The sequence below is a fragment of the Sitophilus oryzae genome, unplaced genomic scaffold (assembly GCF_002938485.1).
Source record: "Sitophilus oryzae breed Bouriz unplaced genomic scaffold, Soryzae_2.0 scaffold_1007_pilon_pilon, whole genome shotgun sequence".
In the NCBI taxonomy this organism is placed as follows: Eukaryota; Metazoa; Arthropoda; class Insecta; order Coleoptera; family Curculionidae; genus Sitophilus; species Sitophilus oryzae.
Window position 1 is genome coordinate 642,636 of NW_022145624.1, and position 19,309 is coordinate 661,944.

The 19,309-nt window shown below is 30.9% G+C and overlaps 1 protein-coding gene across 2 annotated transcripts in view; it reads left to right on the plus strand.

The window, feature by feature from the left end:
- LOC115891495 (homeobox protein SIX3) overlaps nucleotides 1–8,241 on the plus strand; it is a 58,768-nt gene extending 50,527 nt beyond the window's left edge. Inside the window, exons 2-4 of one of the 2 annotated variants that reach the window (XM_030911961.1) lie at nucleotides 4,734–4,988; nucleotides 5,787–5,958; nucleotides 7,684–8,241. In XM_030911961.1, the coding sequence (XP_030767821.1) occupies nucleotides 4,734–4,988; nucleotides 5,787–5,958; nucleotides 7,684–8,019 (763 nt within the window). In that variant the 3' untranslated portion in view covers nucleotides 8,020–8,241. The remainder of the gene's footprint in view (nucleotides 1–4,733; nucleotides 4,989–5,786; nucleotides 5,959–7,683) is intronic. The other variant, XM_030911967.1, reaches the window with a different exon arrangement.
- The last annotated feature ends 11,068 nt before the right edge of the window (nucleotides 8,242–19,309 follow it).

Genomic DNA, 19,309 nt, shown 5'->3' on the forward strand with positions numbered 1-19,309 from the left:
CCTCGAAACGTTTTAATAAGGCGCTCGATAGGAGTAAAAAATAACACCGAGGATTAAACCACTATTAGATAAGCTAGACTTGTATTTTATTATTGTTTATAGGATTGTTTCTGTTGTTGTTTCAGAATGTAATTATAATGATAATGAATCGGTGTTAATAATTCTGTTTTAGTTAAAATAATCGTATACTACGGATATACAGGAGTTTTGCAAGGCATATCTAAACGCATTTTATAGACATACTAGCGTGTACCAGCGACTTCGTTCGCGTCGAATTAATCATTTGTAATGGTGATGATAAAGCAAAGCAAGAATTTCCATTAACATACAAACTGGATAAAATTTTCTCACATTTATGTCAGCATGAGAAAAAACAACATGGCAATATTATTATATAACTTGGTAATATTTCAGGGGTAGTTTCATCTCGTTGGAATTTGACTTTCGAAAAATCCGTTTGCCAAAAATAAGCTTTTTACGTCAAGCAGTTTAAGCAGAATCGTGGTTAAGAAATTACCCAACTTTTTGGAACACCCTGTATGATTTTTTAAGAAATTATTATTTTTTTACGTCATCTTATTCCCTCTTCATATTCCCTATATTCCCCATTTTCAATATTCACCCAGAATTGAATCCAGTGAGCGTACACGCATTTCCTAGCCAAAACAAACGCGATTAGGGATTATTTGGTTTGCCTTGCCGTCAAAATTAAGTGTTCGTTAAGTCTGGATGAGGGATTAGCCGGCGTAGGGCAATTATGGGGCCCTTTGTGGTCCTTCTTAACCGATTTTCTACCGAGAAGCACTAACCTAGTTTGTGTCGCGAAAATGAGAAGCCTCCGGGGCAGAGATTGACGATCATGATCTTGTATCATCGATAATCAAATCGAGGAAGCAAAGAGAATGGCGCTATAGGAAACGCTGAAACGGAGTGGCGAGACAGGGTATATATATCCCTTTGAGGTGGTAATTTACGATATAAAGTGACATCACGATTTTTATTAGCAAAAAGAGTTTAAAAAGTAACCAAATCGACATTACCAAGTTCTTAAAAAAGGCTTACCAGTTCTTAAACAAGCCGAAACATATTTTATTGATTATATGGAAAGTACTGTTCATTAAAATGTTGTATCCTATGTTATAGGGCTTGTTTCTCTCTACAATTTTCTGTCTCACAATGTACCGTTTGTGTCCAGGAAGGGTTCATAGTTTCATAGATGTCAATTTTCGAAAGAAATCAGAACATGCATATTATTTCGTATATTTTTCATTTTATTTATTTTATGGAAAGTACTGTTCATTAAAATGTTGTATCCTATGTTATAGGGCTTGTTTCTCCCAACAATTTCCTATCTCACAATGTACCGTTTGTGTCCAGGAAGGGTTCATATTTTCATAGCTGTCGATTTTCGAAAGAAATCAGAACATGTATATTATTTCGTATATTTTTCATTTTATTGATTTTATGGAAAGCACTGTTCATTAAAATGTTGTATCCTATATTATAGGGCTTGTTTCTCTCTACAATTTCCTGTCTCACAATGTACCGTTTGTGTCCAGGAAGGGTTCATAGTTTCATAGATGTCGATTTTCGAAAGAAATCAGAACATGTATATTATTTCGTATATTTTTCATTTTATTGATTTTATGGAAAGCACTGTTCATTAAAATGTTGTATCCTATGTTATAGGGCTTGTTTCTCTCTACAATTTCCTGTCTCACAATGTACCGTTTGTGTCCGGGAAGGGTTCATATTTTCATAGATGTCGATTTTCGAGAGAAATGGGTACATGTGTAGAGTTAAAGTTGCTCTTATTAAAAGTTTTTTGATACATCTAAAAGCGTGTTTTATTAAAATAGTAATATTTCATCGATGTTTCACAAGGAACCAACCACAGCTTCAGTACTATCTTTTTATAAATTGTACTTTTAAGAACTAAATTTTTGAGTTTTTGTACAGCATTTCTTGAAATTGTGTGTTGAAAATATGCCGAAGCAAAGAACTTGTTGCTTCCCTGATAATATAAATAATGCTTAGAATAATCTTCATAATGGACTAGTTTTTGCCAATATGTAATAAGTAAAATAAGCTATAAATCAATTAATTACTAAAATATTAGTTATTAAATTAAAAAACGTAAAAATATTTAAAAAATATATATATAATATAATATATTGTTTGTTATAATATAATATATTGTTGATATAATAAATTTATTGTTTGTCAATTTTAAATTAAGATTCATCTCATAAATCCATCACAATCTGGCAGCGCTGTCGCCATCGCTTGTCACTCAAAGTTGATCATTACGTGTATTTGAAATTGTTTTGCGATTACCATATCTGATCACCTTTTTCGATCACTATTTTCATTTCAAAAAATTAGAAAAAAAATTATATTATAAACGGTCAATATTCACAGCGTAACAACTGTTATGACTGCATCAACTACGTTTTTTTTTTCTGATGAAATAGGAGGGGAGATACGCTTAGAACGCGTTTAGCCCTCCTGGAGGCGTACCTCGCCGAAAATCCCTTCACAAAGGGTCTCCGCTGAGCGCGAACCTCTCGCGCACAAAGGGCATTAGTTCGATACACTGTGATTAGGGCGGTACAACAGTAACTTGATAGCATCGCGCACAATCTGCTTGTTAATCGGGAAAAAACTGGGACGTCATGGGAAAAAAGTCGACGTGCTTTGAACAATAACCACGCACCCTGTATAAATATAATAATATAATCTTCGATGTACGCAGTGTAGTGTTTAGTAAATGATTTGATACCAGAGATATGAATGGTACTGATACAGAAAGTGCTTTAATAATAATATAAAATTTAAATAATAATTAAATAATAATAACGAAAAAAAAAAAATAAAAATTAAATAATAATAACAAATTTTTAAGAAGTATTTAATACACTCTGACCATTATCATATAATGACGTTGTCTTTTGTGCCTAATCCTCCCAGTTTAGCCGGCCTACGCCGTCCCAGGATTAACACCCCGAGCGTCTTAAGAGCCCTAAGGGCAATTTGCCATGGCGAAGGGCCAAAACAGACCACCCCACGCCGCGGGGGTTCCTTCTAAGCCTAAAGGGTATTTCCGCACTTTCGACAGAGAACTCTGAAAGCCCCGTCTTAACGCTTGGTCTGACACAGGCAGCCCTTTGCTGAACAAGGGCATATATTTTGAAGGTTTGCTTTTAACATATAACGGGAATTTCCAGATTTTGAATACTTACGATTTTTTTTTATCTTAGACGAACAATATGTAGGTAATTTTTGAAATATTAAATTTAACTTTTTTCATTTATTATTATTTTTCTTATTTCTTATTATACCTAAGCTTACAAGTATATTGGTAAAAAACGCTACGAGCAACTTTAACAAAAAATAAACACGTTGAGTAGATAGTTATTTGACAGAAATAATAAATTTGGGAAATTTTTATTTTATTAAATTAATCATAAATTTTTCTGCCAAAAAATAAAGATAAAACAGTTTCTGTTGAACTTTTGGCACAAAATCATTTCAAATTTTTTGATTTCAGTTTAATAACTATTTAGTCAACATATTTAATTTATGTCAATGATGACAGGTATTGATAATTTCGATTCCAAATATCTCCAGAACCATTACTCGGTAGCAATTTTCACCAAAAGACCTTTTTTACGTAAAAAACGTCGTAAATATATATTTTTTTACTCAGTAGTTTTATACAGGTATGGACGAAAAGTTATTACTCTTTAACAGGAGTAATATTGACTTCAAAATCAAATTTCTCATGGCAAAAAACTTTCAGACACCAATTTTATCCAAATATTGACGTTACTTCAGAAATTATTTGGAAAAAATCAAAATAAAAATGCAACTTCTACACTGTATCTTCGAAATTAAACATTTTAGGGCATACATTTATACGAACTTTTTTACTTATTTTTATTTGCAGAATATGCTGCCGAAGTTTTCGGAATACAGTTCGGACCACCCTGTATATGGAATTGACCTACTATTAATAACATGCATAAAGATTACTTACAATCTTCTAAAGCAATCAAAAACTCGATAAAAACATAAAATACTTTAAAAGAATTAGGCATAACCATAAGAGTGTATTTATAGACAAAAACCAAATTTAAAATACCAGAAAACCATCATTCATAAAAACCACTTGCGCACAAAATTGCTCTTTTTACTGAACATTATTTAAAAAAAAAGACTCAAGTTACCCCATCGCATTCTTTACATCGTCCATTCTACCATCAATCAACGTGTAACGTACACCCTTATTTAAACCATATAATACCCTCAGAACAAAACTATACCCGTAACTATTGAAAAAAAATCCTCCTACTACTTTTGTTTAGCCTGTACAAAAGGCAGTATTGGTTTCAGAGCAGAGAGTCTTTTTTTTGTGAATAGTACACTGAGAAAAAAGGAAGATTGCATAAAATAAACCGCAGATTCCGTTCAAATCAATAATAAATATGTAAAAATACGTAAAAATAAAAAAAAAACATTAAAAAAAGTCTTCTTGCCTAGGATTCGAACCTACCTTACAACGGCTCCAACGTCATAGCAGTAAAGTCCTATCGCTTTAAATGCGACCACCGAGAACTTGAAAGATTCTATGTAAAATTCTTACTTTTTACTCCCGTTTTTACCCTTTGGGTACGGAACCCTAAAAACAACCCTGGTATACCCTATTAACCAGACGTTTTTCTTTGTTTCAGAATGCAACAGCAGCAGCTAGCGGCTCAACTGGCTCACCACGGTGGAGACAGGAGGCCACCCTTGAGTCCAGTCCCGTCGGACAGCGATTCTGACATTTCTTTGGGCGCCCATTCGCCAGTAGGCTCACCCACGCCACTCCGATTGGGACCTCAGAGTCCCAATCCGATGACGTCGTTCAGGTTTGGGCCTCATAGTCCCGGACCTATGCCTCCGCAGTTTAGGTTTGGGGGAGCGCATACTCCTCCAAATTATAAGTAAGTATTTTTTATTAAGTGACCATTTGCTTGTCCGAAAAAGTAATGAAATAAGAGTTCGGCACATTTTTAGACAACTTATTTATTTTTAAGGTTTTGATGGTCACAAACAACCAAATTGATTGATCTCCGAAACTAAAGTTCCAAGAAAAGTCGTAATATATCTACAAATTCATTTACCCACTAGTAGATATAAAAAGCATTTTTGGTAAACTCTGTCTCAAATAGTTTCTGAAAAATAAAATTATTTTTTTTAAAAAGGTCCGATTAAATGTATATCTACGAAACTAAAGTTCCAAGAAAAGTCGTAATATAATTCATTTACCCACTAGTAGATACATATAAAAAGTATTTTTGGTAAACTCTGTCCCAAAATGATTTGATGGTCAACGTTTACAACCAAATGTCAACAAAATATTCGTTATGTTTGGACTAAATTTTCTCGAACAGTACAGCGTGATAGATTCTTAAAATATAAAATTCTCTTAGATTTAAGTGTATAACAAAAATATAAATTATTTTATTTTTCTAAACTTCTCATTGGTTTTATGCTTTTAAAAAAAATTGCCTAACCAACAAGAACCGCTCTATTTCTATGTTTGGTTAGATTTTTGTAAAAATTGCATTTAAGAAGCTTGTTTTCATACTGAATAGCAATCCCAAATCATCAAGGAGACATTCGTTCGTTCAAGCTAATCTCAGTATCTTTGTTTGGTTTTAAAAATACGTAATAGAGAGTTTTTTTCTATTTATTCTAAATAATGACGTTAGGACTATATCGATTTTGTTTTGTTCCAGACTGGATAGACAATCCAGTACACCACCTAGTTATCGTCTGGATAGAGGTAGCTCAAAACTTGATGACTCTCCTCCAGGGGGAGCAGGTCATTACTCCGACGTAGTCAATTTAAGATTAGGAGGAGGCGATGAGAGTCCTATTGACGTCGATTCCAACGATTATGAGGTTAGGGTAAGTGTTTTTTTTATCTCAGACAAATAAAATAAATAAACAAATCTTACTCTACAAATCGAAGGTAGTCTACAATAGTGTTTATTGGTTTTGGAATGTTAAAATTCATATTATTATTGTTAGTTATCGGCTATTGTTACATTAATTAAACATGGTAGAGATGAACTAGATCTGCTAGAGTAACTGACAAAAAACCAATAAAAATATGACTTTTCAATGACAGTGACATTGCAAAAATAATAAACTCTATTTCATATACAGTATGTCCCCGGATTGTCTTTACAAGAGGACAAATTTTTCGTTATCGACATTTTGAGAAAAATGCATTCTTCATAAAAATTTTCGCTTGTTCTAAAATGGTTAATCCCGTATATACTTTCCAAATTTCCATACCGTTTTAGAGAAAATGAAAAAAAGCATGAAAGTAAGGTTGATTTTTTTGAATAAAATCCAAATTATATATTACCATAGAAACGCATTTCAATTTTTAGGACTTAGGAAAAATCAATCAGATTTTCATGGTTTTTATAATTTTCTCTAAAACTGTATGGAAATTTGGAAAAGTATGAACGAGATTAACCGTTTTAGAATAAGCAAAAATTTTTATGATGAATGTATTTTTCTCAAAATGTGTCAATAATAAAAGGTTTTTCGTCTTGTAAAGAACATCCTGGGACATACTGTATAGGAGTATTGCTGAGGCAAGGCATGTTTCTAATAGTAAAATGACTCTAAGTCGTTATACCATCTTGTTCAAAGGCAAATATTTCAGAAAAAGTTATTAAGAAACGTTCATCTTCATAACTTATTATAATATTGATTCTGAGCCAAATTCACACACACATTTATATTTAGAATACTTTATTAATTAAACTAAAACTAATTTTTGGTCGGAAATAATGGATATGTATATTTAATTGGTATACTCTTTCACAAAGATTTAAATAGTTTTTTTTGTATACCAATGGGCTTGCAATACATTTTGTACATATATGTTGCTTTAAAAAAATCTGAAATGTCAATATTCCATGGGTATAGTGATAAATGAGGTCTAAATTAAAAGAAAATGCATTTTCTACGAAAACTTGAAGAGATGGGTAAAAATCGTATAATACAATTTGATAGACAATTATATTGTGCATCTGATTCACCTAAAATATATAGGGTGTTCTATTTAAATTAAACAAGTTATTGCCGTTTAAAGCTAGTAATTATTTAATATACATTTTTGGACACTCTGTATAAGGTAGTAAAATTTTTATTATTGCCAACCAAACACAATATCTGATCAATAAATAATCGTCAGTAAATATTTAGTATTAAAAACTTTGATACCCTTGGAGAAATGAAGCCTTAAAATTTTTACTGCAATTTCATAAAATTGAAAATATTTAAAAAATGGTAAGGTTTAAGTGTGATAAACCTTAATCAAATTTACCTTTATTTCAATCGTAGAATCCAAAAATATAATAATATACAGGGTGTTCCATTTAAAAAAATACAACTATAATATTTTTTACTTATTTGGTACACTCTGTATCTTGTAAAAATATTTTTAAATTGTAGCTCTAATAGTCCTTCAACGAACCCAAAACTTACAATTTATAAAAATCTAATCGTTTAGCTGCAATAGTCCGTGTCGTATGTGGTGAACAACCCTGTATGTTTTTAGAGAGAGTGTTAAAGCGGGTTAAAGTGTGTATTAATTCAAATTATTCTTTACAGGATAAACTAAGTGGCAACAGTCCCATCCGGTTGGACCGCACTCCTCCACAAACAACCCTCCGACCTTCACCTCCGATGAACCTCAGCGGAGTCTTGCGACCGTGTCCCCCACCTCCGGAACTGTCCAAAATCGAAGCCCCTTTAGCACTACGTCCCCCCTTAACGACCCCCCTGCAAGTCCAGGTAGCTTCGCAGCAGTCCCGGATGATGGCGAATCCATCGCCTCACACTCACCTACTGGGACCCCACGGGGGGATAGTCCGGATAGCCCCCCCGAGTCCTCAAGGTGGGGGGCCTGTGCTGCACAGGCCTTATTCGCCGTCCAGGCTAACGTGATACGGGGGGACAAATACTAAAGAGATTTTCGTGTGAATAGTTTATTTAATAGAACTGAGAAAATTTTGGGGGGAAGACAGATAATTGTTGCAATATGTTTTTTAGGTTATGTTTGAGTACGGTTTTCGTGTACAGTTCTCGCGCTTGGATAATGCATAATACAGGGTGTCCCAGAAATAAGTGCAAGTATTTTAGGGGGTGGTAGATCTGGATTTAAGAAACATATTTTCTCTTTATCGTTTTTCAAATAAGTCCAAAATAACGGAGTTATTTTACTTTGAAAATTTTCAAAAAAAATAATCATTCAAAATAAAATTCCATCATTCATCATTTCAAATAAAATTCCAAAATTTTTTTTTCGCGAAAAGAACTCTAGGCGTTTTTCTGGGGTTGAAAACTATACCACCAGTTGCACTTCCACCAGTCCACCATACTTGCACTTATTTCTGGGACACCCTGTATAGGTTTGTGCCGCGTTGTGCTGTGAGGATTCTGGATAGAATAAGTGTACAGTGTGTCCCGTTTAGCTATTTTTTATGAAACTATGTTATGTCATACACAAATTTGTCCTAGTCCTCTTAGTTCATGTAATTCAGGGCGAATTTTAAAATGTTGCATTTTTCTACCTTTTATTTAATAAAAATATAGTAAAATCCAGTGGCGTAATTAGATTTTAGCTGGGAGCAACAAAGCCTATAAAATATATAAAAATATATTGTAGAATTTTGCTGATTTTTTTCTTTCTTTAGTCTTCAGGACGATACTGTTTTTCAAAGACAATAACAAATAAAATATTTGTAGTTCCTATCAAATAAACTTTTAGTCACGTGATTAAGCTTGACCGGCACAGCGTTGCCTACTTTTACATATTTTCTTTTAATCAAAATATTTTAGGAAACCAAAATAAATTAATTAAAGATATATTAACTATCTTGTACCCACTTCGCACTAAAAGAGGTTCTAAAAAGAACAATGTTCGACTGCAAGGTCTGCTAGTATAAACATTTCTAAGCTTAAAGTATCACAACACTATACAGGGTGTCCCAGAAATAAGTGAATGTATTTTAAGGGATAGTAGATCTGGTCAAAAGAAACACTTTTACTCTTTACGATTTTTCAAAAAAAAAGTCCAAAATAACCAAGTTAATTTACTTTGAAAATTTAAACAAAAAATACTTTTTCTACTACCCATGTTGCTATATTATCAAAAAAATATGTTTTTTAAGTTAAAACTAAAAAAATTTCCAAACATTTTTTCAAAAAATTCCAAATTTTCAAAAAATTTTTCACAAAAAAGACCTCATAGGCGTGTTTCTGAGGCCGAAATATACCTACTATCAGTTAAAATATTTGTACTTTTTTCTGGGACAGCCTGTATATTTAAATCAAAAACTAGTTATACAAAACTAAAGTGTCAAAACGAATGACAATGTCAGGAAATAAATAAATAAATCTGGCAACTTGACATTTTTTACATCAGAGCTAGCACTTGAATCTCCAGCACGAAATTTAAATTCCAATAATTAGTTAGCCCGGCGCCGAATATGTCCACAGTTGGCCAATCACGCCCTCGATTAGGTAAGTAAAAGTTTAATTGGTATCGAATATAATATGAATCAAGCACTATGTTTCTAAAATTCTAGGTGAATTACAAAAAGTCAATGAAATTAAATGAAACATAATGGAATTAAATGCATACTTATTCTATCCAAAACAAAAAACTTGCAGCACAATCAAATACAATGATTTTTTTAGTAGTTAGAAATATTATTTTTTTAGTTCAAGAAATTTCAAAAATATTTATTTATATTTTCTTTATATCGAAATATTGTCTTTTTTGTATAAAACTATTTGTTATACACTCTGTTACAATTTCTTGGACTAAAAAAATATAATTTCTAACTATAAGAAAGAAAAAAATCTAGAATCTATAATCAACTTTAGTCACATCAGGGTAAGTATCAACAAAAATATAGAAAAACTATACAGTGTGGAACAAAATTTATTTTTGACTGATGTTATCTTGAACGTTAATGTCCATTCAAGATAATGTCAGCAGTACATTAATACATTTTATTTTATTATTGATCATTGCCTACCGCTTTTAAGCAATAATATACAGAGTGTTCATGAAATAAAGAGGGTTTTAAAATATTTTTTTTTTGTAGTTAGATGGCTGTGACTGTGTGAAATATAACACCACTTTTTATAATGAGCTACATAACCAATTAACTTATTTTACGTTTTTTGTTGAATTTTACCATTTTTTTGAAGTTCCCCTGTAGATACACAAAAGCAAAAAAATATTCTTAGAAATTTAAAATAATTTTTTCTCATATAATATTATGTAGCCAGTATTTCTTGAACATACTGTATATAAATAAAATAATTTCTTATAAAATCCTAAAAGATAAATTTTCAATTAGAATTATATACCAAACGATCGAGAAAAAAAACGGCGTCAACACGGCTGGGAATGACAATCGATGAAAATTTTGGCGAGGTCAAGGTCTAGACGTCATTTACACATCGCCCGTACTCTTCTTTATAACGTTCTATATATAACCTTTTTAATCTTTCTATAATTATTAGTGTTTATTTTTGACAAGTTGTTTGTCAATTTTTAGTAAATGACATCGAGAGACTGATCTAGCCAAAGTTATCATTGATTGTCATTTCCTGGCTTATTTGACGCCGTTTTTTTTTCGATCATACGGTATAAACAAAATTTGTGTGGTTTTTAAAATGGTGATACTTATTCTGACTTTGGTCAAATTATTAAAAAAAAATCTTAGCTAAAAAATGAAAATTATGTCGATATACACTATTTAATAACATGTAAGATAAATATAAATATACTATTAAAGTTTGTATAATAAAGGTTTTTTTAGTTGAAGCACTGAGTCCAGAAAAATAATGGTTTTCCTTATAGAGCTTTCTGTTGGAAATAGTCCTAATATTTATTTTGAGATCATACTGTATAATTTATCCAGTACAGATTTATTCAGAACCTTAATTTTAAGGAAAAAAATAGTTAATGAAGTTAATAATTTTTTTTTCCATCATACATTTAATTGGCAAATGAATATTAATAATAAGTTTGTTGATTATTTCTGAACATTCAATTCGATTTTTGACATAATGACATTGACTTTTTTTCTGACAGAAAGCGCTATTAGTTTTTTTATGTACAGGATGATCGCTCCAAGTGGTCCAGTCCTCTATAAATAAATATTTTATATATTTAAATTGTATATATGCCTCTCTATTTTTTGTTTAATTTTGACAGTACGTAGTTATTATGGCCGAAATCGAACATATATTGTGTTATTTGCATCGTCCATCAGAATATAAATACAGTATAGATGATATATTTACTCTTGGCGTTTTATTTATTTGACATAATTTGACATTTAATTAGTGTGGGGGAGATTGGAGCAGTAGTAAAAGCAAGGTAAGACAAGTATTTTATATTTTATTATTTAGTTTTTATAATTTTTTGATAATTATTATTACCTCTACGTACCGGGTGTCTTTTAAACATTGTGAATGATCGTAAACTAAAAAGTGTAAAGTGTAATTGAAACCACTAATTCATTCCACTAATTGCGAGGTTCCGAGTGAAGCTTAAGCGTTAAAATGACGTTTTTATATAGTCAATCACGTCGCAAAAATTAATACTCTTGCGACGTTTGAAGAAATAACTTTTACATGTTTAAATTGAATGATTTTAATTTAAAGATATTTTTCACTAGCTTCCCCTACTTTCATTTAATAGCTCCAGAAATAGCAACGTTTTACCACGAACTAATGTGATTACAGGCATGCTAACGAGTCTTTCTTTACTCTAGCTTTAATTAGACCAGTTATAACGGATTATTCTGCTCACTATTGGCAAGAATGACAAAAAGCCGTCGCTAAAAATTGAAATAGATGACGAAAAAAGCTCAGAACCGGTCTGAGGCGCCTGCCCCGCCATAATAGGGCTTCGCTACGTCCGTTAATCGTTTTTAATTAATCAATTGGCTTAATTGGGGCGTCTAAGCGCCCAATTACCGCTAATAACGTTCAATTTTTCGACCAGTCAGAGACAATGCCGACGGAGGAAGAGGTAATTTAGTGGTGCGTCCCGCCAAACGTTGTCCTTCCCCTACGCAGCGGTCGGAAATGTTTTTTTTTGTCGGGACAAATATATAATTGAATAATTATTTAATAACATTTGTTGTTGTAAAATGGTTCAAATTTAGATACATTGTTGTCAAAGGAAGGTTTCTGGGGTTATGGGGTTGGAACTGTTTCTGGGGTTATGTGTAAGATTTACAGGGTAACCTATCTAGTTTATTAGGTTTGGTTTGGACCAAAATTGATTAATCATCTTAAATAAATGCCGAGGTTGGAAAGAATGTTTTTTGAAGATTTCTTTAGAGACTTTAAAATATTCATATGCACACTAGGGAAGGGAAATCTGATATACCTACATATTGAAAAATTAAAATTTTCATCAGATATACCGAGTGCGTCTCAAAAGTGACTCACCCGTATAACTCTTTTATTAGTGGTAATCTCTCTATATAACCTCGACAGGAGTAGGAGACAAGTAGGAGTCAAATTTCTCATAAAAAAACTACCAGACATCGATATAGGTACCTATATAGACAATTTGAGATCAATAAAAAGCGTTTTCAAATTAATATATCCATATTTTAATTTTTTGAAATATTTTTCTGCCAAGTGTATTCAGATTTCTATTGTAAAAAAGGTGATTTATGTATGTGTTCAATCCTAGTTCTTATTATTACTTTATGTTTCTTCAATACTACATACCGCATAGGTGTCTTAACCAGAACATCCTATATGTATTGATTTTCTGGGACATCTTCAACTTAAATACCGTGTTAGTTATTTTTACCATTTATAGAGTGATGCAATGTGCCAAGATGTTTGTTGTTCCTGAGAGTTTTTAATTTAATAAAAAAATGTAAAATTTTAAGTGTTTTATTTATAATCAATATTTACCAATCTTTAAAAAATGTAATGTAATATTACCGGTTATTCCTTGTTAATATTGTTTATACTCTGTTTATGTTTTTAATTTAGATAGTATTTATACGAACAAGTCTCTGACTTTATAACGTATACTATTTATTTATTTATATGTATTTATATGTATTTATGAATAAATTATTATTACAATTAAATAAAGTAAAAAGTTGGTAGTTTTACTACCATTATCGTAGTTAACTTCAAGTAAAACTATAGTAAAACAGTTTTAAAATTACCCTTAATTTACAGTCCATTGCTGTAAAATGTTGGTAATAGTGTGGTAATTCCACAGGAGTTTTCCATAAATTTACATTTTTTTTGGAAAATTACATGTTTATTCTAGTAGTTGTACATACGATTTACAATTAAAGAATGTAATTTGAGTGAAATAATTAAGTAATATTGCGTTAATTTTCACTGTAAAATTACTGACACAATATTACTTTTAACTTACAATGATTATGTAATATTACTAAAAAAAAGTAAACATACTATCAATATGGTAGGCATTAAATGACCTCCGATATTTGTAGTAAATTTAATTAATTTATTTTTACAGTGTGGCGTTGTTTTCAAAAAGTCTTTAATAGTTGTTTATGTATGTAGGAAATTGTAAGGGTGTGTAATTGCCCTAGGTTATCCACACTTTATAGGTCCCGGGGTACATAGATAATTTTATTCATTACTGGATTTAGTATATTTTGTCCCATTTTAAAACGACACAAATGTTGCATTTATTAATCTTCCCGTATATTTGTATTATAACGCTGCTGGTAAAAATGTTTTGTTGCTAGGTTATTATTGTATTAAATGACCTGTTTCTAAATTGACGGTTATAGACAATTTTTAAAAATGTCCAATTAAATGAATATCTCCGAAACTAAAGTTCCAAAAAAATTCGTAATATATCTAGAAATTCATTTACCCACTAGTAGATATAAAAAGCATTTTTGGTAAACTCTGTCTCAAATAGTTTCTGAAAAATAAAATTAATTTTCTTAAAAAGGTCCGATTAAATTTATATCTCCGAAACTAAAGTTCCAAAAAAATTCGTAATATATCTAGAAATTCATTTACCCACTAGTAGATATAAAAAGCATTTTTGGTAAACTCTGTCTCAAATAGTTTCTGAAAAATAAAATTAATTTTTTTAAAAATGTCCAATTAAATGAATATCTCCGAAACTAAAGTTCCAAAAAAATTCGTAATATATCTAGAAATTCATTTACCCACTAGTAGTTATAAAAAGCATTTTTGGTAAACTCTGTCTCAAATAGTTTCTGAAAAATAAAATTAATTTTCTTAAAAAGGTCCAATTAAATTTATATCTCCGAAACTAAAGTTCCAAGAAAAGTCGTAATATATCTACAAATTCATTTACCCACTAGTAGATATAAAAAGCATTTTTGGTAAACTCTGTCTCAAACAGTTTCTGAAAAATAAAATTAATTTTCTTAAAAATGTCCGATTAAATGAATATCTCCGAAACTAAAGTTCCAAGAAAAGTCGTAATATATCTATATTAGCGTTCAGTTTTTTTGACAAAAAACTGAACGCCTTTCGCACGAATTCGGCACACGTTCGGAGTACGTTTCCATTAAAATGGAGGAAATATTAAAAAAAAAACTGAAGGAGCACGACAAGCATTACTTTCACTTGGACATCACCAAAATGACAAAAAAATCAAAAGCCCGAAACGAAAGGTGCATCGTAATTTTTCTCCATCATTTCCTGCTGTGTGCTGTACGCGTTCCTGCAGCGAGAAGCCTCCTGCTTCGCTGGGCTCGGCTCAAGGCCACCGGGGGTATCGGTTTCATTGGGCGCCGCTTCTCGCCAGCTGATTGGCCGCGGTTGTTGACTGGCCCGCCCCCTGTTTGTCGCGGATGATTGATGATGAGAGCGTCTCTTTCCGTTGGGCTCGAAGGACCAAAAATCAGGCAGTGTTGATTCGGTAATGACAACAGCCGTGTCAGTTTTTGTTGACAAGATGGATAGATATACTGTGTAGTAGTACACTGATCTTGATGCATTAAAAAATACAATTCTTGAAGTTTATTAGGTTTGGTTTGGACCAAAATTGATTAATCATCTTAAATAAATGCCGAGGTTGGAAAGAAGGTTTTTTGTAGATTTCTCGAATTTCTCTCTTGGAGATGTCATTGCTCTGTATACAGATATTATCGACTTTAAAATATTCATATGCACACTAGGGAAGGGAAATCTGATATACCTACATATTGAAAAATTAAAATTTTCATCAGATATACCGAGTGCGTCTCAAAAGTGACTCACCCGTATAACTCTTTTATTTTTTCAGATAAAGAAACGAGATTTGGTATGTTAGGATTGATTGACGTATTCAATTGTTTTTGGTCACTTCCTGGTTTACCGGAAATGACTACATTTCCCTACACTTCTTGATAGAAAATGACACTCTAATAGAATGACTTATCATATATCAAATTTTGACATTTTCGCTTAAAAACCGTATTTTAAATTCCAATCTAGAGTGCCATGGCTGTGTTAAAAACACTAATTTTTAATTAAGGAAAAATATATTTGATCCACTAATGTTTTTCGTGCCGTGTCCTGGTCGGTTAAAAGATGCCCAAATCGTATTTTTAATCATATCTCAATTTTTTCAAATGGAACGAGGGTGGCTCATTAGCATATTTGGGAAAAACATTTTTTTACGAATAATTTGGTTCCACTCACTGGGTATTTCGACAAATTGTCTTTATGAACAGCATATTAGAATTTCAAATAAACCATATGAGAAAATATCAAAAGTTGACATGACATGTCATTCTTTTCAGAGTGTCTTTTTCTATTGAATAAAGCAAAAAAACCGAGGGTGCCATTTAAAAATCAAAAGTTGTAGTCATCCGGTGACACAGGAAGTGACCAAAAACAATTGAATACGTCAATCAATCCTAATTAATGTCATATACTAACATACCAAATCTCGTTTTTTATTATTAATCTCGTATACAGGGTGTTTCAAAACAAATGCGAAACACTTCAGGGGGTGATTCCTTGTTCAAAATAAAGGGTAGTTTGCTTTATAAACGTTGGGTCAAAAGTCAACCATTAGGGAGATATCGCGGTACAAAGATGGCGGAAAAATAATGTTTTTATTTTTTATCTTGAAAACTAAAAAAGATAGACTAATGAAATTTTACCGAATCATTACTGTTATGAAAACACACTTTCTGGTAATTTTTTCACTTTTTTAAAATGAGTGGAAGGGGTTGAAATAAACTACCCCTATCATTCTTGTTAATGAAATTTAAAGAAAAATCTTATCAAACACATGTAAAAAAAATTAATTTTGATAGTTTAGTTTATTTAGAAACTTTTTTATCTCTTGTGTTTTTTTTGATAAAATTCACCGATTTGAAATTAAAAAATAAAATGTAAAGCATTACATGTCAGGACAAAAAACATTTTTAGATAAAGAATCTAGTGGGCATCTGTGATTTTTTTAGGAAAAAATCTAGTCGGCCGCTGTCACTTTTTAGGATGTTTCTAATATTGTTTTATTTGACATTACCCTACTGCAATACGTTATTATCTAGATTATTATTATTATCATTATTATCACTAGATTCTTAATCTAAAAATATTTTTAGTCCTGACATGTAATGCTTTACATTTTATTTTTAATTTCAAATCGGTAAGTTTTATCAAAAAACACAAGAGATAAAAAAAGTTTCTAAATAAACTAAACTATCAAAATTATTTTTTTTGCATGTGTTTGATAAGATTTTTCTTTAAATTTCACAAGAATGATAGGGGTAGTTTATTTCAACCCCTCCACTCATTTTAAAAAGTGAAAAATTACCAGAAAGTGTGTTTTCATAACAGTAATGATTCGGTAAAATTTCATTAGTCTATCTCTTTTTGTTTTCAAGATAAAAAATAAGAACATTATTTTTCCGCCATCTTTGTACCGCGATATCTCCCTAATGGTTGACTTTTGACCCAACGTTTATGAAGCAAACTACCCTTTATTTTGAACAAGGAATCACCCCCTGAAGTTTTTCGCATTTGTTTTGAAACACCCTGTATATACAGAGTGGTCCGAACTGTATTTTGGACACATAAAGATACTTTTATCCCATTTTTATACTCGCGATTTCATCGCTGGGGAATTAATCTTTTCGGTCGACGATACAATACCACTATATTTATCGTCTTGTATAAAAAATAACTATTTTACTCAATAACTCTGACAAGGATGCCTTAAACGTCATCATCTTATTCCAAACCCATTAATTGATTTATTTCGGAATAGACAGATGACAGATGAGGGCGACGCCTCCCAACAAGGTGGCTCGTGTTTGTGCCGGCGACTGTACTACGTGTTAGATAAACAGACCAGATAAAATACGTTTTACTTTAGGAAAACATTGCCGATGGTGAAAATGAACGAGAAAGAAAGAGAGATGAGAGAGAGGGAATAGGAGAGAATGAAAGGGGGCAGCTGTTTGCTTTTGTGTCTGTGTGTGCGTGTATTTAAAAGCAATGTAGTGGCGCCAGGTGTCAGGCGGAATGAAGGAACACAAAACGTTTGTTGGTGCTTCTGCTGCTGATGATGATTAGCGATGGGAAATATCGAATGAATTAGACAATCGAATGGTTACTGAATGAATGATTTCAACTATCGAATGGTTTTATTCGAATAAAATCATTCATTCATTTGTATACTAAAGCATATGTGACAACCTCGCCGTGCAACTAAATGGTTATTGTTGAGCCACGACTATCGAATGCTTTTGATAAATGAAATTTAGTATTCGTTTGATTTCTGTGTGCGTCAGTGCATTATTAGTTCTTCCAAATATTTATAACTTCACCTTATAAATACTGTGCTATTTTTGCGTTTATTAAAATATTTAAAATACTAAAATAGTAGTTTTATTTAATTGATGATTGTGTGCGTGTGCAGGTGTCAAAATTTTTCCGAAAATTTGTGTGATTTTCCCTAGCCCGATCTCTCAATTATTTTATTTTATATGGTATATATGGTCTATTTTTTAATGGTAAATTTTGAGAAGTAGCAATTTTTAAGAGAGATGAGATGAACTTAGAATTAATTTTAAAAATACATATTTGTATTTTAGATGTTTTAATAATATGAATTAGTTGAACTTAATAATCATATTTAAGCAATGTGGTTAAGTAAATGGAGTTATCGAACTCAAACTATGGGGTGAGAAAATTAAATTGAAAGTTTTACACGTGCCAATTTAAAAAAAAAGTTAACGATGTTTGTATTTTGTTTATGCTCTTACATGTAGTTTTTTGCGAAGAAATATTTAATTTATTTTTTAAAGTAAATGCCAGTAAAAGTAAATATTATTTTTAAATAGTAATATAAAGTACCTAATATAAATAATTTTGATTTTTAATTTTTTATTTATATTTTTCTTCCATTACACTGCATGCTTAGAAAATTAATAAATGTTTATATATAATGATTTTAAAGTTTGTTGTTAATATAACAAATTAGTTCTGTAATTATTATTATTTAATAAACCAACGTTGCCACAAAAAATTTAAAGACTATATTATTTTTAAATAGGATCTAATATAAATAATTTTGACATCTAATTTGTTATTTATACTTTTCTACTACGCAAAAAAAAATTTATATTAAATTATTTTAAATTTTGTTGTTAATAGGTATAACAAATTATTACTGTTATTATTATTTTTATTAAACCAGTCTTTGCTTAAAAACATTAAAAATAATTTTCCTACATCCAAAATAACAAGTATTATTGCAGTGTAACAACAGAATATTAATAAAAAAAATGCAAAATATATAGACATACTATCCCTAACTAACTAAAGCCAAACAATAGTATTCTTTGCTAATATCAACTAATACCAATATATGGCAACAGCGCCCTTCGTAATGTATTTTCTGTGTAATGGTGGGTTCATACAGCCAAATAAAATAAAATAAGAATAAAATAAAATAAAATAAGAAAGTTGGTTATATGGGATACCGTACATGCGTTCATACAGCCAAATAAAATAACAAATAAAATAAGAAGTCTTTATCTTTTAACTTCTTGTTTTATTTTATGTGAAAACGGCTTTGCGCACGCTTAATTCTAACCTACAAATATTTTCAGTTTGGATTTAATTTATTTTATAATTTCACATAAGTAAAATGTATAATATAGTAGGCAACGAATAAATAAATATACTATAAATAGTAAAATTACTATAAACA